Source organism: Ptychodera flava, chromosome 11 (genome assembly GCF_041260155.1).
Source record: "Ptychodera flava strain L36383 chromosome 11, AS_Pfla_20210202, whole genome shotgun sequence".
NCBI lineage: Eukaryota > Metazoa > Hemichordata > Enteropneusta > Ptychoderidae > Ptychodera > Ptychodera flava.
Window position 1 is genome coordinate 36,878,347 of NC_091938.1, and position 26,069 is coordinate 36,904,415.

At 36.6% G+C, this 26,069-nt stretch overlaps 1 protein-coding gene across 3 annotated transcripts in view; it reads left to right on the forward strand.

Moving 5' to 3' along the window:
- The window catches only part of LOC139144198 (BTB/POZ domain-containing protein 9-like), a 101,966-nt gene that overhangs the window by 3,202 nt on the left and 72,695 nt on the right, over window positions 1-26,069 (forward strand). The window contains exons 1-2 of one of the 3 annotated variants that reach the window (XM_070714851.1): window positions 9,267-9,345; window positions 12,171-12,400. In XM_070714851.1, the coding sequence (XP_070570952.1) occupies window positions 12,260-12,400 (141 nt within the window). In that variant the 5' untranslated portion in view covers window positions 9,267-9,345; window positions 12,171-12,259. Of the gene's footprint in view, window positions 1-9,266; window positions 9,361-12,170; window positions 12,401-26,069 lie in introns of those variants that run through there. The other 2 variants (XM_070714848.1, XM_070714849.1) reach the window with 2 other exon arrangements.

Consider the following 26,069-nt stretch of genomic DNA (forward strand, 5'->3'; position numbering starts at 1 on the left):
TAGGTGAGATTTTTGCCCACTCCACACGGCAGAAAACCGCTTACAGCGATCAGAGGGAATCCTACTCGACTAAACTCAGGGACAGTCTAACATTAACATTCACCAGTGCCCGGAGAGTTCTAGAAATCTCTCAAAATACATCTTCAGAGGGAAAGAAACCGGTGGCACAATTAACGATTGATTTATGGGTAATTAGCATCTAAAGATGTGTCATTTACAGTTCTGGGTAAACTGCACTCCTGCCGCGGGTTCAGTTGAAAGACGGCAAATTGAAGTAGACAGCATAATAGCAAAGAAAAGCTCCAGGCAGAGATTTTTTTCAGATGTCTGTCTTTTTTCTTCTAGAAGGTAAAACCGACTGCCATTATGTTCGAGTTTATCGCTGTGACAATCATTCGATTCCTTGCGCTGTCAATCATCGTTACCAATGGCAACAATGGAGAATGTTTCCCGGGTAACGTGGCAGTGACTGCTGATGCATTTCAAGTGGAATTTAAAATTCACGAACGGCATTTCCCCGCCACGAAGTGATTGTGTGTCGTTAATGGTGCAAGAGTTTTCATTGATATAAAGTCGACTGTTATTGAAAATTCCTTAAAGAAACGGAGATGAAATCTCTGTGATTTGTTCCACTGACGAGTTGATTCGATGTCAACTGATTCGGGTAATGTTAAATATCAAATATGCACATCGTGATGGCATTTTCACATGATTTCAATTATACTTTCTGCTAATTGCATGCAATTACCCTTTCTTTGAAATATCATTTAGACTGCATGTGCGGCCTATAGTTGATTCAAATCATATTGATTCAATCATTGTTTGAGATTTGTGAGATATCAAAACGCACATCAATCATAATAACGAAGAGCAATATCAGTTGAATTGCCTCATCTCTGCAAAGAAAACTACCTCCAGAGCAAAACTAACGATGGCCAGTGGTTTTCAAATGTTTGATGATTTGAAAAGATCATTAAAGCATACATGAACAAAGAAAGATTGTGTCCCATTCTTGACCAATATCATGTGAAATTGTTTGGGTGGAACGGGAGCTTATTTAGGCCTTCGCAGTAATTGCAGTATCCGCAAGTATGACAAACGATAGTTTATTGTTGATCCCGAAAATGTTCTTCTCAATTCGGAAGATGTTATAATTTTCCACACAATATTTCGAAATCACTGAATAAACTAAACTGTTCAGAAAGGCTGAAGATCATCATTGAAACGTCAAGGTGAGCAAACAAGTGAGATATCTGGTTGGAGGCGAAAAGAAGGTGGGAGTTCAAATCATTGGAATGACAATTGATTGAATGTTGGACCAGGGACTGCATCTCCATAGTCTACGGTTGAATGCCTCTTTGAAACAACAAGCAAATTAGGCGAGTTGTTGAAAGGCAGCTTGGACGTGTCTTTTCATTTCTGTTGATTTTGGGATTTGCAGCAGACAACCAGTTAACGATTAGCCTGGGCCACACTGAATCAGTAACACAAACAGTCCGGTCAGCAAGTCAATACTATCGGTTGTCGCTTTAATGGCAGACGGCCAGAACAGCTGAGGTTGAGCCAACCTTGTCTGAGAGCCTATGCAGCAGACGACTTTTAAAAGTAACCACTTTTCCCCCATTTATTCTACACGCTCATCCATCTTCCATACCGTCAACATATCAAGTGGGTAGACACTAACAGTCTTTTACCACTTGATGAATACAATTTATAGTCCGTCAGTTTCGCAGCTCAAACAGACAAATAACTGCGGCCAACAAACTGATACATGCACTGATGTCCAGAACAAACTCTCTCTTTCACCATCAAATCTATACAAATGCTCAGGTAAAACTGTGGTTGTATTCCAGGCATGCAGAGTTAGTGATGAGCAATATAAAGTCTGCACTGACACTTTCAATTTAGAAACCAAAACGGTAACTTTACATCACCAAATCAGCAAACAAGACTATCTATCTATCTATCTATCTATCTATCTATCTATCTATCTATCTATCTATCTATCTATCCCATCCATCCATCCATCCATCCATCCATCCATCCATCCATCCATCCATCCATCCATCCATCCATCCATCCATCCATCCATCCATCCATCCATCCATCCATCCATCCATCCATCCATCCATCCATCCACCATCTATCTATCTATCTATCTATCTATCTATCTATCATGTCAACTGAGCGACCGACTCCACCAACCAAACATCCATCCATCCATCCATCCATCCATCCATCCATCCATCAAGCAGTCCACCCATCTGTGTACATGTAACTACCAAGCTGTCTACCCATATGCTGTGATATGTATATCTGGCCATGTATCTACAAATATTACTAACAACTTCCTTTCTTCCCTGTCCCGCGTTGACAAAAATATCACACAGAGTTTTCAAAACCTCACTACGATGCCCATCTTTCCCCGACGAATCTGTTTTTCTTACTTAATGAATACTTTCGTTTGTGTGTGCTACTATTATTTTATCGCTGTTTATTCTCCGAAGAACTAATGACGGTGTATCAATGTTATCAATGTCAAGGTTATGACTGTTCTCATGTAATTCAGGTAGCAACATATCTGTCACAGGCCCTTATGAATCCGAGCTCGGAAAGCGTCCCTAGCTAATATCTTGGGCCGAATTGTTACACGCGTCATAAATGGAAAGGACCAAAATCTTTAATTTACAGACCCAGTGACGGTTTAACCTGAAGTTCATTCTGAGTGACATACGATGCGGTAAGAACATAATTCACCATCGCAAAATGTGCAAAGTATGGAATAACTGAAGCTGCTTCTATAATTATGTTGGTTGCAGAATCTTTTGGTTACGCGTCATAACTTTTTTACAATCTCTTGGAAGCAAATTTCAACCTTTAGAACTGAGGCTTTTATAACAGAGAATACACTTCAAAAGACTTGTCCAAGGGAACATGCCCAATAACCGTTTACTTCAGTAAAATGCTAACATTATCTACTTCAATCTGACGACAGCTTCAAAACAACTGCCATGTCGAAGCTTGTTCAAAGGAAAACGGAAAAGTATCACCAGCCAGACAGTTAGGTTTTACGTGTCAAGTATATGGAGTAGGTCGATTAGACAAAACATCTCGACTAGTCATCTATGGGCCAAAAACAAAGACAACAAAGTGTGACATGGCGACTCCTGAAACCAGTACGGGCTGTGTATCCAAGCGAATCGCTTAAGTGAATGGCGGTAGCCTTTCAGAGCATATAATACTTAATTTCTTTCCCCTAAGTTGTAGAGGCACAGAACAAATATTAGCCCGAAGCCTTTGTACTCATGTATTTTCTTGTCGGCAAACACAACTACTCGAGGGTTGATTTTAAAGTGCTTGATTTGAAGTAATGTATAACGTGTTTACCGGAGCACCTAAGTGAAATTGAAATAGATGTGAGAAGGGGTTTTTTATTGGCAGTGGTTTGCGGTCTAGCCGATGTCAACATCATCTTCTTTATGCCGGTCCTATGTTGTTCAAGAAGGTATCTTTGCTAAACGCATGCGCAATTTTGATTTCAGCGCAAGACCCCATCATCCACCTAGTGTGGCTTGATATTTTTGCACCACAATTTTCATACTCTTGAGGTTCCCAGCCTTAATTGTAAACGAAATAAAACTGACGACGATCAGCATCTGTTGATTAGAACAGACCTACTTACTGAAAGGGACGACAACGGTAACTTTTGCAAGCACTCTCACTATTTTTGCTATGGTTGCCTGTTGACCATTGTTTCATATCTTTTTGTCATTGTTGTAGTTCCCTTGTCGAAATGCTTGCTTATCGCGGTTAAGAATATCGGATCTTCCGTTTTACAGGGTGCCACATGCGTAACACGGGGTTGAAAAGCATACATTGACGCTGTGTTCGAAAACACCTTGAATACAGAGACAATGAAACTAAAATAGTACCAAGAATATGGCGATATTTGATGCACTGGTAAAGGAATAGACTTGATGATAGAACGAATGATACCTACTTCTGGTCTCTAGAAGCTCACATTTATAATGATTAATAATCGTAAAGTCACACACAGATGATGCGACTAAGTTGGTCTATAATCGATATGAGTCTGGTGCACTGGCCGCAATAACAGAGCGGGAAAATTGAATTCAATAGTGAACACATTTCCAAGGGTTAAACTACCTCAAGTATACAGGCAGTATTCCAAAACAATGGTTGTTTTGTTGTTGTTGTTTAAAACTATCTCAGGGAGACTATCTATTTCCAAGAATTCACTAATGGTTAAACATGTCTCCTCACTGAATCAATTACAATTCAATTTGTACCCATCTTTGCATCTCATCACGCGGCAAATAATCACAAACTTCAAATAACCTGATTATTATCCATCGATGATGATAACCGTTGACAATTTGAAATTAAACTAACAGTTAGGAGAGTAAGTAACTCTATTTTTGATAACTTTCTGTGTTCCCTCGGTGTAGTTAGTACGGTGTGTTTTTCTTCTTCTGTCACATTTGGACGATTGTGTATATGAACTGCGTAAATGTACCAGTCCAGTGTTGAAATTTGAATGCAAAGTTCAGACAACCAGTGAATTTTTACATTCCGTTATCAATGCATATCGCACACGTCCAAGTTGCCGCATTTTCAGTCAATGTGCACAGCTAACCATGCTTTAGGTCGACGTATAAGGAATTAGGACATTTTTAATTGAAACAACGGAGACAATAAAATGAGAAAATAACTTTGAAAAGTTAAAGATGCTATCACTTTTTTTGCATGTTGTCTACTATTACTTGGTTGTTGCGATGTCTGTTTTTTTTATCACGGAATCCTGACTGAGGGTGATACACTGCATCTCACGTCCTCGGCAGGAGGATTGCGAGCGGTGAACTTTGGGTTTTTGTGTAAGATTTCGTGTTTGAGCAGCTTAGGAATCCAAATCGATAAAAAGATTCATCGCGTTTGTCGGACTCTTTTGCATGATTGACACCAGTACTGCGCTTGCATATCTCAGGATAAAAAGGTCGGCTAGTACACAGATAAACACAAAGGACCTGGATGTCGGTTCAATGTGGCAAGGTTAGCGTGTAGTCAAAAGCGGACAGCTACCTGCGCAGGGCCTTCGTACAAGCTTCTTGGAATTTAAGACATGATATGTTAGACATTCAGCCGATGTAGTCCTGCGTCGCTGTTGCATTCAGCAATAATGAAGCCAATTGCCGGCCGCGTCTGAAATGCCACGTCGATAATAATAGCAAAAACGGAATTACTTGGTGATCAGTCAGTCACCCAATGAATTCCTAGATCCCGGGAAACAACCTTCGGACGGGCTTTCGACTCAACTTGGATAACCCATCATGTATTTTCCAGTAAACGAGATGACGAAAGTAGGAATTATTTTATCGATCACATTATCTGAACTACAACTTTGTGATGGCTGACTTGAGAGGTTAACTATTCCTAATGACACAACACGGTGCTTAATTGTTTCTGACCGACGTACATTCAGGGGGTTAATCGCACCTATCACCTATTCAACCTCACCCAGTTACGGCGCTGTGGCCTTTCCTCTCTAGACTTGAGTCAGGATGTATTTATAGATCATATTAATGAGTAATTGGTTTTCAAATTACCGTGTGGAAATTGTAGTCTGCGTGATTGAAGCTTGGAATGCTACACTTGATGTGTTCTCGACCCACGGATTGCATTTGGCCCAGAAAAGTCCACACGGTTAGGTATTTGCCACTCGTTGAAATAGTTTCTTGATCATTAAAAACTTCGTCGTATCAAGCACTGACCCTAATATCATTATTTAACTGTATTTCTTGGAATATTAAACAAAACTAAGACCTCTGGTAGACAATGCATTCTAGCAAGATTCAGCCAATAAGGATCATACTAGACAGCTGAGCGGTCCTTTTCGACCTCACTTCCATGCTTTTACCGTCCTCAACTTGAACCCATTTTATTTGTTTTGTGTAAATAACATATTTTCCGTATTTTTAAATGTTTCCCCTGACGAATAAGAGAAGTAAAGTACAAAAGCCCCAATTATCATCAGGTTAATGAAACACACAAACACCAATATTGGCAGCAGACAAAGAGTGACCATTGGTACAGTATATTTACGTGTAACCATATACAAATAAACATCAAAACAAGAGAGATTTGTCTCTCTTAGATCTTTGATCTCAGGAATATAGCAAAATCTCCTAAAATTCTCAAAAGAACTTAGAATGCAAGCACCGTGTTGATGATCGATATTATTGATAAAAGGCGAATTTTGCAATTCACAATTAAATTTGTAAATGTTGGGTACGCTGTGCAGCTGTTGGATTCCGCAAAGCCAACAGATATATATATATATATATATATATATATATATATATATATATATATATATATATATATATATATATATATATATAATATATATATATATATATATATATATATATATATAATGTGCGCGCGTGTTTGTGAACTAGTGTAGCAATTGTACATTGTCATGCTCTGAATTCAAGTTTGCTCAATCACATCTTGGAAATCTTCTCTGTGATGACAGTGAAGATAGCAGATAGCTCGGGGATTTCTGCAGTGGCTATCATGAAGCCTTTTAAGTTGAAGCATAAACGTTTTACTGGTAATCTCCTGTGGTTCGTCCTCAGTCTTTACTAACCATTTTGCCATTCTTGTAATTGCATCTTGCGGCTATTTATCGAAATCTGTAGTTGATGAAATCCACCAAGTCTCCGCAGAAAGTATAGACATGCGTCTGAAGATATTTGTGTCAATATGATCAACTAAGTTGATAATCCGCCGGCGGGGAATATGTTACTTCTCTACTGAATGTTGTTCGTTTTGACCCACGGACGAATTTCCCTTTTTATTTCCATAAAGCATTGAAAACCTGCAGAATGCACGTTTTAGTATGGCTGGTGCAAACCATCTTTGACGAACAAGAAAACAGGAGGGTTTGCTCGACTGACGGTGGCTACTGAATTGCTATGAAGTCAACCAATTAAAACTACTTATATATGGAGGGATGAAGGGAATATAGTGAATATGAAGGATTAAACATGTACAAATATGTATGTATGTATGTATGTATGTATGTATGTATGTATGTATGTATGTATGTATGTATGTATGTATGTATGTATGTATGTATGTATGTATGTATGTATGTATGTATGTATGTATGTATGTATGTATGTATGTATGTATGTATGTATGTATGTATGTATGTATGTATGTATGTATGTATGTATGTATGTATGTATGTATGTATGTATGTAAACTGGTTCTTGCTGAAAAAATCGTACATAGGCCTACATATATATATGTACACTCTTACATTTCTTATAATCTTATATAATATAACCTTCGATAAACTCTGAGTGCGCGCACATATGGATGTAGGCTATGCCCAGGATGTATGAAGCATAGACCTATAGGGCCTAGGGGACTGGTCAGTTTCTTCTGCTTTGGGGGCCGTGGATTATTTTTTGTCGACGTCAAAAGGTAGCTGACCCCCCAACTTTAGAAAACAGGGTGAACCACCTGCGCTTGACAAAGGTAAAACAAAAGGTGGAATATAAATTCAATAATTCAGTATATATATATATATATATATATATATATATATATATATATATATATATATATATATATAATATATATATATATATATATATATATATATATATATGTACATATATATATGTGTGTGTGTGTGTGTGTGTGTATATGTGTGTGTATTCTAAAGTTTGTAATACAGTGTTTTGAATGAGTTGTGAATGTATTCCACACTTTTTATGCATAACCAGATGTTTAGAACTGTTGTAAGAAAAATGTGATTGTGAAACATTAGTGCATGTTGCTTTCTTATACTGAATTCTCATAGAGAAAAAAGAAAAGTATCAGGAATTTGTCATGCTTTTCATATGGACTGCAGATTTCCTAATAATTAGGACATTTTGCAAAACAGACTTTCAATATGGAGACATCCAAGATATTTCTGACATATATCTCTGATATATTAAAGTACGCGCCCCAAGGGCTCGTCGGAAAATATTAAACATCCAGTTATCTCTGATATAGGCCTACATGTCTGATATATGAAAGTCATGCGGTTGAAGGGAATGCTGAAAAATATGTTTAAACGAACGCGCCCAAAATTTTAAACATACAGATATATCTTATATATATGTCTGATATATTAAAGTTTCGCGCTTGATGGGGGATCTGAAAAATATGTTTTATCATCACCAAAGTTATTATTATTATTATTATTAAAGTTACGCGCCCAAAGGCCGCAACTGAATGATGAAATTTGTGGCTGGCATGATGCATTTTAGGCAAGTAAGAGCTTATGAGTCGGTGTCGAAATTCAAAAACAAAAAAAAAACAAACAAAAAAACCCAAAAAACATTGACCCCATTTGGGCATTTCAACATGGTGACCCCCATCACCAAAGTCAAAAACAGGGTGACCCCCCGGCCAAGAAATTGACTAGTCCCTAGGCCCTATTGGTTTTACAGAGTTCTACGGAGGATGCAGAAAAGGGTACACAGAGAGGATTCACAGAAGAAAGACACAAAACGGGGAAAATATATTAATAGGAGAAATATTGTAATAATGGAAAGGTACTGGAACAAAACAAAAGATCAAAAAAGCCCGAATTATGCCGATAAGCCTAAAAAATTTGAACTGAAAGATGATTAGTAGAGCTGAACGTTATTAAGCGTTGCTGTGGATTACATATGGCATATTTGCAAATAACACCCGACAGGCGAAAATAATTGCAATAACGTTAATGTAAAGGTCGTGCAATAGAGTTTTAATTTCAACAGCAAATTACCCGGTGCCCGGGGGATCTGAAAATTAAAAAAAGTAACGTAGAAACTGGGAGTCAATGTAAAAAATTCTATCCAATCAAAAATATTTACTTTGAATTATAAAGGCAACGAATGACTGTTATAAAGCGAAATGTTGCTCCGATTATAATAAGAAAAATTAAGTCGTTTCCCTTGGCACTTCTAGTATTGAAAGTACCAATATTAATCGAATTGGTTATTCGAAATCCTTTGAAAGGGCGCCATTCTCGCAGTCGTAAACAGTTGACACTATGTCGTAAAATTGGACATATCTATATATCGGAAACCTGCTCAGTTGTTCGCATACGTTGTTTTAGTTTATCTGTTGGTCATTTGGTGTCACCTTCTAACAGCGTAATAGTGTTAAATTGTCTGGAAAAATCCTGAACATTCGGTTCGAAGCTCCCGTCCAATTGTCGCAAAACTTACATACCCCTTAACGACATGGAGTCGTCTCTCACCAGCTGTCGTTCAGGTGAAGTTTGTTTTGGTATGATTTTGTTTACGTTTTGCATTTGTTCGCAAGCGAAATTACCTCACTTACGTCGTAGATAGTTGACATGTCATCCAATATTTAGGTGCAGATTGACAGAGATATATTGCGGAGTTTGATTGAATTGAAAACGGCACGATTCTTATCGATCTTATCGCGCGTCTGGCCGACATAGTAAAAGCCGGGACAAGTTAGCACGCTGATAAGGTCAAGATTCCTACATTGAATCGTGCGTCACATAGATTCATCGATACTGCGCGATCTGTCGGCTGGAACAGTCCAATTAACCATCGATGATACTCGAACATAACATCTGTGGACACTTCTCCGTGGACTAAGTCAATTCATGCACGATCCAGTTTCGTATCAAATTATTGCTCGTGAACGCAGTCGTGTAGAAACGTACACGCAGTCAAAAATCCTCGGGATGCCGAAAGAGGCACCCTCATTAGTAAGATCGCGGTCCCTGCACGAGCAAGGAACCATAATAATATGGACACAGTCTGGCTCAACCCTGGTGTTCAGGCAGTATTTCAAGTTCTGGGCTAATCTAACTAAGCTAGCTCTGACCTTTGTTGGGTGTCAATGCGACCGTACAATGGCCCTCTGTAAGCAATTCTGACCAAAACAACCTCAATATTTTCCACTAGAGCGCACGATGCATTCTGTGACCTTAAAAGGCAGCCAAACATTACTCTGTTAACAACATATGCAAACTTCCGAATCCAAGGAAGTTAGAATGGTGTCTTCTATTTTATTTACATGCCTTATACCTCACAATGAACTTCTTGTGTTGCATGTCTTTACAATTATTACATGACAAGGTGCGTTTTCAGAGCAAACATACTATCACAAAAAATCTTCACCAATCGAATGACTTGTGCAGTAATATCAGTATTATTCACCCAAAAGGTTAGTGTATTTCTATGCTTGATGAGGACCACAGAAGTTGTTTAAATGCTGGTGAAATGCTCAAAGAAATTTCTGTCCTCCTCGAATCTAAGGTCAAATCAGGTACTTGTAATGGGAAAAATCAACCTTTTTCATCAGGTCATTTTGATTTGATATTATTATTGACACTGCATTTTGTGCAAACAGTGATCTGCTCAGTTGAAAGTCAAAATGTCGTAAAAATACTTTGCCAGTTTAGGGTATTGCATTTTAGCGATTCAGAGAGCCACTGGCTCACAGAAGGAACTTTATATCATAATATGCTGCGCTATTCTTCTCAAATGTCCTAGGATGCATCACCTTATACTTACTTAAGTTAGTAAACTGTGTAACTTGTTTTTGGTGCAAAAACATGAGAGCATGAAGTATGTCGAACATGTTGTTAAATCGTAGACCCTCAAAGGTCTATGGTTAAACCATATACATTTCTTTATGATTAACTATACTCTGGACTGTATTCTTGGATATTGCAAATTTGTAGAACAAGAGACTCTTTCTCAGACTGTGGTCAAGAATGATAGATAACAAAGTGTTGTTGTTCTTTGATACTCAAATTGATATGCAGAAGACATAATATCTTGAATGCTTTTCAAATTTGAAAAAAACAATGGTAATATTATGTCTACACAAATGGAAGGTATCATATGTGATGCAACAAAGTAAACAAGGGATTATAAAAAATGGCAATTCACTATATTCACATGTTGATAAGTAATACACCACAATGCCATCGTAGTAGTATGACTGTGCATGTAATAACCGTCTATCTTGAAAAGTGTGATTACTCAGAACCTTGTTTCAATGACATCCGTCATTTCATTTCCCGATCGCTTGTGTAGCATCTTCATCCAGATTGAGTGGAATCGGCTAATCCGTACCCTGGTGGCTCCTTAATCCCCCTAAATCCTCTCTGATCCTTTACAAGCACACTAAGGACACCTCCATGTTTTCCAGCCTATCATTCTCAGCTGTATTCTGTCCAAGGCCATTTTATAGTTGAGCTGTTGTAGATTAAAAATACTTCCTTTGTTCCTGATCCAAGGATTTTCCATTGTCACAGAAATTTTCAAACATTTCCTATGTGTCAACTCAGAATTTGTCATGGTCTTTCGCTCACAACTGCCATGAACTCAACTCTCGCTGACACTGTGCACAAAGTATTTGCCACTTTGTATTTGCATCACTGGTTTGAATGAAAACAGCAATATCAAATATACACTCATAAAAAACCCCAAAAAACCCCCTCTGATTATATTAGCTATAGCAAGTTCACAATTGAAAAGCAGATAGATCTGTGTTGCTATTTGTTTCATATTATCCGCACCGAACAATGTTAACAGCTAATTCAGTAGAGTAGCAGATCACACCATATAATGTAACCTTGAAGCTGAGGACATAATTCATTAGAATCTACAAACACTGATGAACAAGATTATCCGTGAAGATCATCTAGGCTGTAGGGTCAAAGTTCATATGAGGTAATCTGTTACTAGGGTTTGATAAGATGAGATGTGATTTAATGGAAAGTGTCATCACTTTGGTGGAGCATTGTCATCTGTCTGAGGTTTTTGGAAGCGATTTTTCCATCATTAACCTCATCGCTATCATCAAACAAATGTAACTGCAAACTTCCAAAGGGCCTGCATTACTCACCAGGTTCAATCTGCTGAGTAGATTTATTGACTAGATAACACAATGTCAGTGATGAACAAAGGAAAGCTGTAGGAGGGATAAACTGTGCATATTACCACTGATGTGAATTTTACACATAATTCATTTTGCACTCAGTGTTCATTAGCATCATGTATTGTGTGCAGATTCCTGATCCATTGAATTTGATATTCCCATTTTCACAGGCACCATTCCAAGACTCACTTCCAGATGACACACAAGAGCATCCACCAAAATCTATTATTCCCTTTCCCAGAGATATGACTAACCTACCATGGGAACCACTGTAGCCAGTCCGTTCTGGATTCCGGCAGATAAAGCGTATGCCGGAGTGCCGGCATTGTTACAGGACCTGGAGAGTTTGCTGAATGACAGAACTACAGCTGATGTTCATTTTATTGTTGGAGACAATGAGGTGAGTCATAATTTTATTTTTCGCTGCAATGATATCTTCATTCATATCAAGAGCATTGTCTTATATTTATGGAAGGGACAATATCTGTAACTTTTGATAATCTTTTCATAATTTTTGTTCTGCCAAACAAGTACACATTCAGCTTGTTTTACTCCCTAATATACAAACTGTAAGCCTTGCAAACACTATGCGGTGTGTATATGCAATGTTATTGTTGACCAATGGTTCTATTCTGGAATAAAGAGGACGCAATGCATTCTACAGACTCAGTATGCCCAAGAGATCACATGATGGTGGTACAAACAAGCCAGCATGTGTAATAATACATGTACGGAAATACACATACTTCTTTCAATCTTTGTGCACATGGGTTTGTTTGTACCGTGATACATTCAAATTCTGAGTTTGACCTATTAAGTTCAGACTACAACGCAGTTGTCAATAACAACTTTGGATTTGGCACACATACAGGTAGTGCTGATGGACTGAATTCTACCCATTTTGACATGTTTTTGGGAGTAGTGTAACAGATTGTATTTTTACAAAAGAACAAAAGTAATATAAAATGCATTAAAAGTTAAAGCTTACTGAGCTTTAATACACCAGTCCTATTTAGTTTTATTGACTGTTTATTACTCTGTATGCTTACCCAGTCTGTGCTACTTTCATACATGTATGATGATAATAGGATCCAAAATATTGACTTCAATAAATTTTAAGTGCTGGAAATTTACAGCCATTGAATGACTAGGCTTGTGATAAAATGTATGATTCCATTGCTTTTGTCGGGATTTTTTAAAGCTTTTGTTGTTTATGTTAAGGTGCAAAAAACTTTGATAGCATTGATATTAAGAAATAACATAGCCCTCCATTTGTCTAAACAGCCATTAGATAATGGATAAGAAAATTTGATAAATAGAATTATATTAAATGGTCAGATACTGTAACTTTTGATGATTTTTACAATGTTTGTTTTGATGCCAATTTATAGTTTCTTGTTGTACTCCCCAAAGCATGTCACACAGTATTTAGTTTGTCGGTTCAGCCTTTACATGTGTTAACTGTACTATTATTGTTGAAAGTGAATTCTGATCCGGACTAGAATTCAAACGTAAACAATAACAGTGCATTCTACATGCATAAATGCTGTTTTGACAAGCATAAATAGTAGGTGTTTAAACTTGCTTTGGGAGTACAACAAGAACTTATGATTGATTTATAAATGAAAAATAGTGAAAAAATCATCAAAAGTTGCCCTTTAACTGAAGAAAGTTGTTTCATAAACCAGAAGTATTAAATTTGTAGATATTTAAAATGATACATTGGTGGCATTTCTGTGATCCCTTATCCTGCTAAGTTTATGTGTCATCATCATATCAAGTTAGTTAAAACCAGTGACGTATAATATGTCCCAGATGTTGCATTTTACTAAAGACTTGAACATTTGAAGGCCTGTGAAAACAGAGATACTGTAAACATGATTTTCAAAGACTAAACTTACTATAAAACCATGCGAAGTTCATGTGAGTGAAAATACATAAAAGTTTTGGCAAAATATTACTTTTTACTGAATTGGCAAATGGGGAAATGATAGACCTTGCAAGATTAGGAAATTAAATTATGTTGTCAGTTTCAAATGCAAGTTCAATGGAAATTTAAAACTGAAAAAATGGGTCACTTGAGATGCTGACATAGACATCATGGGATACTGTTACAGCAAATATGGTATATGATGATGTAGGGTTCCCAGCTTGGGCTCTTTGTTCTGCACTTTCTCATTGACTTCAAATAAAAATGGAAAACTAGCAGGGATGTGGAAGTTTACCGTTGGTGAAAAGAGAATAAAAATTTTCAAAATAATCCTCAACACGGGTAAACATGTCAAACAAGAAAAGGAACGCCGCGGAGAATAGTTAGCTGTGCCCGTATAATAACACTGTAAAACTGGCAAGATTACAAATCATGCGAAAATAAATTTTGCAAGTGATTGAACAAATTCTTAAGATCTTCCTGTCCAATGCGTAGAAGATGATGGAGAGATATTATCACTTGGTTTGTTGCAATGAGGATGTGCATTCCTTGATGGAGCAATAACCAGTAAAAACTAGATTTCAGTGAAAATTCAAGGCTCTGGGCTGTGTGATTGTAAAATCCATTACATACAAAGTGATGGTTAGAATACTTCTGTAAACTGAATTTCTGTGCAATCTGAGCAATTTTCACACTGTAAATGTTCAATAAAAAATAATACATTCAGGGACAGACTCTGCTGGTGGTCTGAAATGCTGATGTATTGTGACCAAGCCTTGCACACCAAGGGCTATGCTGCCAGCGGCTGCTAAATGACTGATAATGAACACTTGTATTGCTACTTTTCCCCCTTGGCTACAAAACCTGTTGATTGGGAATATCACTGCAGGGCCCTGGAAGTGAAATTTTGTTTCAGGATAAGTGGTGCGATCTTGAAAATGTGCAATTGTGCTTGTAATAGCTGATACCACCTGTTGGATTCAAGCCGGTGTTGCTGTTTTCATGCCAGGTGTACTATCATACTGATGTGATAGCCGGCACGTTACTATAAGCTGAATCTGAATTCATTATTCCTATTTGAGGCAAGAGAAGTGGGTCAAGATGAACAAAAATCGGAATCCCATTTTGTTCTGAAATTTCAGTTTGTCACAATATTTACCAGTGCTCTGTACAAGTTCAATTTTCCTTCATGGACTATGTGGATTGCTATTGTAATTTCAGGAGGACATTGGCTTTGAACAGCAATGTACATACAAACAATCTTAGCATGATATCAAACATGGGAGAGTATTTTTTGTCAGTGTTTTATAAGTTGAAAGACTTAAAATTCTGCAAATCAAAGCATTTAGTCAACACCACTAAATGTTCAACAACAGTGCAAGCAGGATCTGAAATTATGTTTTGTATAGTGATCTATGCAGAGCATGGGAGTATACTTACCCCTGGTAGTATTTTAGTTATCCATTGGAGAAATGTTAGAAAGATCATTACAAAAGAAATTTCAAAGTCAAAATCTGCTATGACAGACCTTCTTTTAAAAGCTGTGAATGTTACACTGTCACTGATTTGTCACAAATTGGATGCATAGTTGTTTAAAATAGAATTTCACCTTATACTTACCAACATTTCGCTTTCTTTCTGAGGTTAGCGTTTAGTCTAATGGCCTGAACAGACCATTTGCTGGAAAGACTACTGTCTGAAACCTCAGAATCAAAATGTCTTCGGCTCAAACACAAGGCTTTGTCCTTTCAATAATTTCTGTGACAGTTTCCAAATCCTTGGAATGGTTGTCAGAACTTGAAGAGCAGACAACATTATTATTTGGTGGTTTAAAAATGAAAATAAGTTATTTTTGGAACCAAAAAGTATGTATTTATTTTCAAACCCTGTCATGACTTTATTCACTGTATTACAAATAGCCATGGTGAAGCCTATGAACTGTGTTGTTGAATTTGACAAGCAAAACATATGTGTTTTGTTTGCTGATTGTTGAAGCATCACACACAACTTGCCAGGACTTGAAATGACTGTAACTGCTCACGCTACCACACAGGTAGTTGTAGTTCAGTTTGTTCACTGATTTGTTGTGTGATTGGAGCAAAACGATACTTCTTTTGTCGTTCACTTGTGATATTTTGTCTGGCTTTCCTAGTAACACCGTAAACAGTAAACACTGGCTGTTGCAGATTCTCATTAGGTATGCAAATGATATTCATTGTGACCTCAAGTGGTTCATTTGATTGGCAGATTCCATCATGTGTGAGGACATTTCTTGAAATACATGAAGGTGTGAGTTGGATAATTAGCCTTATTGTTCAGAGGCCACCTCTTTTGTTTTCAAGAAATCATCAAGGTGTTGGAAATCTCCCTAAAACATTGTGCTGTTTCTTCATGTTGTTGAGCTTATCAACACATGCCACAACAAGATTTAGTCAGCAATTGTACATATAATGGGTTCTTTCTGTGTACGTGGCTCACTTTATTCTATTACAGCTTGATTTGCAATTTTCCGGGTGACTGAAGGGGAGAGGTCCATTTTTTCACAAACTTTTTCCATGCTGTATAATCATGTGGCCTACTTAACAGGTAATTTAACACCTCACCATGACTCTAAATTAAATTATGCAAGGCAGTGTTTGCAATTTGTTCTGTAAATTCTGTGGCTGTGAGGTAGTTGACAAGATATCAAGATCTTTTAGCGACTGCGCTATCCATTGGCAAAATTTCAAGTTGGTGACTCTCAGAGTCTCAGTACTATGCGTGACGATATGTGTGTGGAATTCAGCCCCTCAAATTTCTGTATTGTGGGACGCAGAAATTCAAACACATGCCGAAGGGATACCAACACGCTTAAGTGAATCTGAAATGCATAGGAATAAAAGTGCTCAGTCAGCGTGCCAAGATTTTTTGTTATGATTGGAATAATAAGTGCTAATTGTACCATTGGGAGTTGCCAGGGTGTGGGATTTCATTATGGCATGCCCTCTCAAGCTGGCCACCCCGTCTTTTTGGCGGAAGAGCAGTTTATTATGTCCACTGTTTGTTGTCTATTTTACCAAGGAGTAGAATGTCTTGTAGAGCACACAGAAGACCTGTTGGTGTACCTTGCTTCAGATTCAGTTGGCAAATAATAAAATTATTTCCAGTGATTAGTCCTATTTAACTCCACACAATATGCATTGGAAGGCCCAGCACTGTGGCCTTAGATGGAACATAACAAGTGGTTGGTGTTCAGGGCAGGATTTGAAATTGCTGTTCAGACATGTCCTGTTCGGAATATTTGATGTGTACTACTCATGACCAATTTCAGAATCCAGGTTTTAAAATCATGTTAGTGTGTATCTGTCGTCCGATACACCTCTGTTCGTCACCTAACTCTGGAGGAGCAACTAATTAATATTCATTTATGCAAAATATACTAATGAGCGTTGTTTCAGTATGCATATAACAAAGATTATGCCTCATTATCAATTGAGAATTTCATATAGCATCAATTTGCACACTATACTGTTCATGATCCATGTCCTGGTTTTGAATTGTCCTTTTTTGCAGATGACCATGACTAATGATATAATGATTTCAATTGGGTCATTTAAAAAACCAAAATTACCTCTAAAACCTTTCGCATCTGCTCAGAGGTTTGGTCTTGTTCATCCAAGTGAATACAGATCAGACCGGACTACTACGAAATAGGGGAGGGTCGTGGAAGTATTATGTGTACCGGTACATGGTTTTCTGTTTTGCTAGAAGACCTTTTATGAAATAGGCCATTGTAGTCATGTATTGAATGTGTTTGTAGTAAATGACAATTCTGAATCTAGGCCTGCCACACAATCAGTCCATGGACTGTCAACCATGTTAACTGAGATATATGTGTAGTTTATTCTAAAAATGTGCTGGCAGTAGTACATTTATTGAATTAAAAATTCAAAAAAATCAACAAATAATGCTTTTTTTAACAAATGCATGTCCTTAAACAGTAAAAGTCATGTTTGCTTTTTCTTTTGTATCGTAAGAAATATAAACAGTATGATTTGATTTTTAGTCTGTCACAAAACAGTGTGTCAGGAAGGTACTTAAATTAAAACTGTATAACGAGGAAAATGGATGTGCACTTAGCCTTACATGTCTGTAAAGGGAACTATAGGCTAATCTAAATGACTGTATGCCACTTGAAAATTGCTGTGGTTCACCGATAAACCAGTGAAAATGTATTGAATTATACCCACATTAAGCAGCCATTGATTCAAAGCTTTTCAATTGTGAGATTGCTGATTTAAGCGAGGACACCGCTGAGAAAATTCTTGTTTCGCTGAATCCCTGAGTCCATTCTCTGTGTTTTTAAAAGTGAAATCAACATTTGTCCTGCCTGCAAACAGATTTATGTGTGGGTTTTGACAGTATAGTGACAGAATACTTTGCATTGATGTGAGTTTATATGTATATGTGCATCTCTTTTATTCAAATTATATGAGCCATTGCACAATAAAAGTGAATGGAAGTGCTCAATTGAAATCTAAGCAAATGTGTGTGTGTGTTATTCAGACTGTAGTGTTCCAGCAGTCTGATTAAAGTGGTTAATTCATATGCAGGGGAAATATTTTCATTTTAGAAGAATTTTCACTTCTGAGCATTTATAGTCCATTTGAAATCTGTAACTAGTGAAACAATATCATATGTTTTCTTGCCTTTGATATTTTGCATATTTTAATCGTTATTATTTGTATGTGCATTTTATTTCAAACATTGAGTCAGTTTGCCTTATACATGTAAGATGGTGTGGAATGGAGGACTGGTAGTATATCAGTGAATTTGTATCCAGTGTTATTGCACAGGGTATAAATGGGACATGACCTCATTGTTTGGGTAACATGGGGGTCAGATCACAGCATGAGGTTGAATGGGGCGAAAGATAGGCTATTCAACATTGGATAGGATGTTGAAGAATTGATGGTAGCACAGGATTAATAAACTGCTAGGATAAGACTACTGAAATAGTATTGATTTGACATGTAATGGTGGATCCCTTCTGGGTGTAGGTTGAAATGGAAAAGGCCACAGTGCATCTTGGGATACCATAGCCTTACGTTAGCACAGAGCAGGACTTATGGGTGCAGGAGTTTCATCACTGAGGTGACGAACTGGATTTCAATGCAATATGTGTGAAGGATTTCAATGAGATGCGTACAAAGTGCCTTGGACTCCATAGTGCTAGGTCATAGCATTGTCCCTGCATGACAGGTGATGATGACAGACCAGATAATCATAGCAAAGACATGACTGATATATAACTGTCAATTGGTGGAATTGGATGGACAGATCACAACAATAGGTTGTACAGATCACAATACTGGGTTGAATGACATGAAATGTGAAAACAGTACACATATGCTGTATATCAGTACTAGGTTAGACCCAGGCAACTGTACTGCAATAAAAGTATCAACAGAAATCAGCGTACCTTCCAATTCACATAAAGTATAGATAACATGACTGGGTGGCTTTACCAGTAGTGTCAAGTATATAGCATATTAGGAACATGGGGAGTCAATGCCGTGAAGACTGTGTTCAAAATGTTGAAAAAAAAAATCTTGGGAGTGACAGTGTGTGGGAAGAAGAAGGGATTACACAACAATATAGCCAGTTTACTACTGTGCATGGTTACGGTAATGAAAGTTTGATGATAATACATGCATAAAATAAATTTATGTGAACCATCAACTGACAGTAGTTTGTTATTTTGTGGTTAATAAACATGTCTTTTGAAAAAAGTGTTTACATTTAAGTAGGTAAGAATATCCAGGAAATATGACTATACATGCAGAAGTTACTCTTGCATAAGAAGTCAGCTGATTGGTCTGAAGAGATCATGTGACTGATTTGCATGGTTATCATACATCAGTTTTCATGGTTTAAGAAATTGAACATGTTAGTCAGTGCATCTTACATTTAGAAGAATTGATACTAACATTGCTGTAAAACCTCATTTTCAGAGAGACAGAGAGAGACAGAGAGAGAGACAGAGAGAGAGAGAGAGAGAGAGTAAAATAAAGGTACATGATAAAGATACCATGCTGCTGAAAATAACAAAAGACTATTTAATTAGAAATAGGCAAAATATCTTTATTAGCTGCAGAAAAACTATTAAATTTGTGTGAAAATCCAGAGAAGTAGCATATACATTCATTTTACAGATGTAAATATTGTGTATTCTATCACCTTTATGAGTTTATTTTCCCTGCTGTACAATTCACTCTACCATTCTGTATGGGGGTCATGCAGTGCTTTTAACAGAAATATCTTTTGTATATTTCCCCAGCTACTGTAGCTCACTTGGCAGGCTGTAAAATAATTGAGCTTTTTGAGACGGAAATACAGCAAAGTGAATTGCCCTGGTAACCCTATGCCAGCCATTGTATCTTGATTGGCAAATTTCACAGAATACACCAAATTATCATGAATGAAATGTTTGTATGGGTACTTTGCAATTGTACATGATAAAATGACAGTCCTACATCCAAACATTTACTAGATTTGAAATTCAGGTTTTCTATGTCTTTCAGATTTTATCATGTTTTGGAGGAAAATATGAAATATACTGGCATGTGTAAATAATGGGAATATAATTGTTGTTGTTTTGAAAATACTGACAAATTTCATATTTAATGCTACCAAAAGTGGCAAATGTTAGTAATATTGGCACTATCATTTGGACTGCCAGAATGAAAGTTGAATGGAAATTTCTGTTTTAGTGGTGGCCATTTGAAATATGATGATCTTTTATGAATGTTGAAACTCTTCACTGTATAGTGTTTTATTATAGCATTGAGTACATCTGTGTGATGAAACGAGGCAATTTAAATGTGAGCAAGTGATGCCGCTTATTTCCATGGAACTGAAACCAGAAGACGCCAATCAATATACTCACATTCAGTCGCACTGCCATATGACCAGAGAATGCACTTTTTATAGATTTTATAAGCTTGATACCAGCAAGGAAAAATCTTTGAAGTCAGATAATTGGACAGTTTGCTGGACTAACATTGAAAATACAGGTCTGAATTTTGTTGGAAAATTTTACAGTCCTCTGCGGTAACATCAAAGATACAGATTAAATATATCATATAAGCTGGAGTAAGAGTTTTAAATTTGTAATAGAAACAATTTATTGTAAAAACATTATTCCTGATCAGATAGATAAAGAATAGCAGCTAGAAACTCCTTTTCAATAGTCTAATCATTTGGAAGCTGTTTAATGGAAAGATAACAGTACTATAAACTCATGAATCTATTTGAAAGTAGGGAAACATCGTTGAAATGATTTGAGTTTTACTCTTAATTTACAATATTTACTGCAATATGAACTGAAGAGTTTATTTTAATTGATTTTCAGATGCCGTCATCTGGTCAATCAAAATTTCAGTAATTTTGTTATTGTATATTTAATTTAAATAGAAAATTAATGCAACTGATATCTTTTACAAGTTACATTATTCAGAGTATAACAGTCGGAATAATTATTTTTGCTGTGCTCATAGTGGCATATGCCATGAAATTCTATGGCTAAGGATTTTATCACCGATAAAGATAAAAAAATCAGCATAGACACGGACTGTGAGGACAGACTGCTTTGTAGCAATTTATGCATGCATGGAACAACTTACTAGCAGTTGCTCGGAATAAATGAGAAAATTTATCAAAAGTGAAGGAAAATTTCTTCAGCAGAATGTAATTTGACAAGTGATTTGCCAAATTTGCATGTAAAAGTCGCAAGAAGAGAAAGTAAAATACTGTAAAGTGGTAATAATATCCTGATTGCTGGTCAGATTTGCCTTTTACTCCAGGCACTGAAGTAATGGTTGTGCTATAGCTTGAATTGACTTTCAAAATACACACACTCCTAGTACATTAACACAAATCTAAGTTTCCAATGCTAAGCTAATTTTAGTGACTGTACATTGATTTTTGTGAATACCTGAGACCGTACTCACCTTCCTTCAATCAAATGTCGTTATTTCATGCATGACGAGTTTTCAAATGCCAGTAGGGGATATTTGTTTGGAGAAGTTTACGTTAAATTGAGCATGGTAATTCTCAATCTTTGACTGGGCCATTCTGCCATACCAATCTTCTGCTTGAAATATTTTGACTTGTTTCTCATACCAATGCCCGGATTACACTAAAATTTCCAATAGTACGTCTCCATAGTGTCATTTGCTGGCCCTTGTATGTCTGATGCATTTTGATATTTTTCCTTTTTAATGTATTATTCTGATTTTCAATAAGCCCGCATGGCACTTTCAAAAGCAGAGGAAAATGCTCTCAAGGCATTCTTGTGAAGCTGTTAATTTCTATTAAGATTGTGGCAAGGTTTTCTCCTAATTTTCATGGTATGCTTGTTGTCATGGAGATAACTGCAAGTGGTTTGCATCGTGCTACAGTTTTACAATCTATATTGTGAGACTGAAAGCAAAAAACACAAGGGAGACATAGCTTCTCTTCACAAGATGCACATCGTTGTCAGCATCTTTGAACTTTATTTGTATTTTTTCCATTGCTCTGGTAATCTTACTTTTTACAATTACATCTCCATGCAAAGGATGTAGTTATGTTCATTGTGCCATTCAGACCTCCCGACCAGTTTTGGTACCAACTTATTGTCTTCAGCAGCAAATTAGACGTCTAGAAAGAGAAAAAAAAGGGAGGAAAGGTTGAAGAAGATGGTGTTTTGTTGATCCTGTTCATGGGTTTCCAGCCTGTCATTTGCATTCAGATATGGATGGTCAGTCAGTTTTAAAAATCATAGAATATCCTGGTTGCAATGTTAAGTCCAAAGTCAGTGCTATCCTTCATTTTTCGACAAATCTAGCACGATTCCTCGACATATCTAAATTTTTATTCGACATAATATTTTTTCACATTACTTCCATACCTGGTTCTTTTGATGCACTAATCTGAAGTATGAATGATCAATGGTGCCACTCTGGAATAAAAGGATGTGATTAGTTCCATAGAGCCAGTACACCCAAAAGACCATGTGATGGCAGTACAAATAAACCTGTGTGTACAAACGCATACAGAAATGCACATATTTTTATGTGCGTTTGTGCTCATGGTTTTGTGTGTACCAATGGTCTATTCGAATCCAGGGTTTGACTTACAAATGACCATTTTCATAGAAAATGAAAAAGTTTTGCAAGGGAGGCATTAAATGGTTTGCCCTTGTCACAGTCTCTGCGGGGACTGTGGCCTTGCTCCAGTCTCTGCTAAAAGAAATTGTGCAAACTCTGAGAAACAGGTATAAGCTATCAAGTGTGAGATTAGCCATATTTCACACTGAATATTGAATGCAGAGAATGTCAACGCATACTAGTGACCTCTGTGAGGGAATGATCTCTTCACAATTTTGGCCAAAATTTTTAATGGAAGATTTACTTGTTGTGCAAATGTAATGTATTTGTTGTAGAAAACAGTAGTGTATGAAAACTGTAATGATGTGAGACTGATAATATCAGGTTAGTTGCTATGGAGATGAGAGCTACACTAAATGAAAGAAGCGTATTTGTTGAAGATGTTTTTGGCAAAATTGACTGGTAAGATTTAGAGCAGTTCATTGCACAATTACACAAATCTGTTGTTTTTTAATCTCTTAGTGAAAATGATATTGTTATCGTAGCATCATCAGATATGCAACTAGTGTCATTGTCATAATTCTCTGTTCATGTCTTTGGATTTTGTCCAAGTGTCTCGATTGTGGTCCATAGAATGTGAAACCTTCATGTCAAAGTTTGATCAACCTTTCACAAGTATACACATGATATTTTAAAATAGTTATCTGATTAGCTGCCAAAACGCCTGCCATCCATATCCCATCTCATATTTCAACAAAGATATAATATGATTGAAAACAATTCAAACTGGTTAAAGTTTAGGATGTAGAGAATTAATAATATTTGCTCAAGAAAAGGGTGTTGGTACATGTAGGACATTCATGCTACTGATACAGCCTTGATTGAAACCACAGCCACTGCTGGTACATTTATATCACTGGTTCCTGATCTTTCCATTTTAATGGACACATTTTATAAAGAGCTGCCATTCACAAGTCATGTTTTTGCTACACCTCAAGGACCCTCATCTTTGGTCGCAATCATCCCAGTTGCTGGTATTAGAGTGGTGTTGTGGTGGCAAAACAATGTGATAATTTCATGTTAAAGAGGACTGGGAGTCACGCCACGCGCTGTTGTTGAGGAGTCATTATCATCAAGTGTTTTCTATGCCATCTGTTGTAACCTTGCCTTCCCTGCATGTCTCATCTCTCATTGACTGACATAAACCATAGACCCTGGAGCGAGAAAAGGACTTGTCGCTTTCAAGGATAAAACAGACATCCATTGCTTTTTTGCTTTGCGGCAGATGGCTCATAACAATGGGCAAATAAGTTGTCCATATTGACATAAACTTTTCATTTTAGCCCAAATTATCTCTGGTTTTAAAAAAATACAAAAAAATAAACTTGGCTTTGTATTAAATTACAATTTCCAATCACCCAAATCACCTCAATCCGTAAAAAAATGAAAATAAACAATTGATTTAATAGAGCTGAGTTGTGTCACAGAGTCAGAATAGTTAGATGAACAGACACCTCATTGTCAATGTTTACTGTGACAAATAAGCTATCATTAACTCACCATATACCAGTGTGTGTCTTCTTAAATATAAAAGTGTTAGGTTTGTCTCCTACCGTTTGGTGTGATTTTGTTGTCTTGTGTTTACTTTCATTAACGTGTTCAGCTTTGGTGAGTGCTTTCTGCCAAGTGTTGGTGATTTAATCAGTGCATGGTTACTCTACGTCACCGTGGCCAGTGTGTCTGGTTTAGCTTGAGTTTCAGATCAGTCTGTGAATTTATCACAAAGAGAAGCAGAGGAATAGACTATTGTTGAATTTGCTTATTTACCAAATTAATCTCAAGGTCATTCTACTGTCACCAAATTATCTCAAGGTCATTCTACTGTCACCAAAAGAGAGACTAGATAATTATGAAGAATTGTGCTGGCTTTTTATCCTTTCGCCTCTTGATCATCAGAGACAATTTTCAGATACTATATTTTTATACAAATGTGTTAATAACATGTATGATTGTCCACAAATTATTTTCGTATTAATTTTAATGTTGCCCAGAGAACTACAAGAACCCACACTGTTTTTAGACTCGCAGTTAGTAAACTCAATGTTTTTAAATACTCGGCACTTCAAAGATGTATGGCCACTTTAAATGAATTGTACATTTCTAACCCAGCCATTGATATCAGTTCATTTTATCGAAGTTTCAGACGCCTAATCAGGATTTTATGCTTAAATTTGTAGATATTTAATGGTTTTATACTTTTAGTCTTCTGTCCATTGTCGTTTTATTGTTTTATTGTACTTTATGTATTTTTTTATTAATTTTTTTATGGAGCCTTAAATGGGACTTGTTCCCGTTGGTCTTCCTTGAAATAAATAAACAAATAAAAAAATAAATAGACATATCCTGAATCTTACATGGAAGGAGATGGGATTATCTTACGTAGGCTTTGTTGTTCAATCAAGATATTTTGTTGTATTTTACCTGTGATTTGTCTGAAACACAAAATTCAGTATTTGCACAATAGTGGAATTGCTGGTATTGCGTGATGTGGTTATTCTGATGTAAGAGTATGGAATCTCTGAGAAATGGCATGAATATCGGTAATATTTACTGGTATACTGCCCTGTACAAAACATTATGTAACTATCGCAATGGAACAGTAAATGGTCTGTACTGAGACAAGACATCACATCAAGATGTAATTGACTTTGCGAAGCAGTAAAACCAGCAACACTTCTCTCATTGTGGTGTCTTAACACCCTAGCCCAACACAAACATTGATAGGTGATAATGTTTTGTGATCCATAAAATGTACTAGTTGAAAATCTTAAGCTGTAGAAATCATTGTAAATTTCATTGTAAATTTCCATTTTGTATAAAATGTGCATCACTGTTTGAAAATAAAATGTTTAATTTAATTATTTGTGTGCTGTTTCTTTGTATTGGTTTGATAAAGTAACATTTTTACTCACAAATAATGTTTACATTTCTTCCTCATTAGTTTGTAT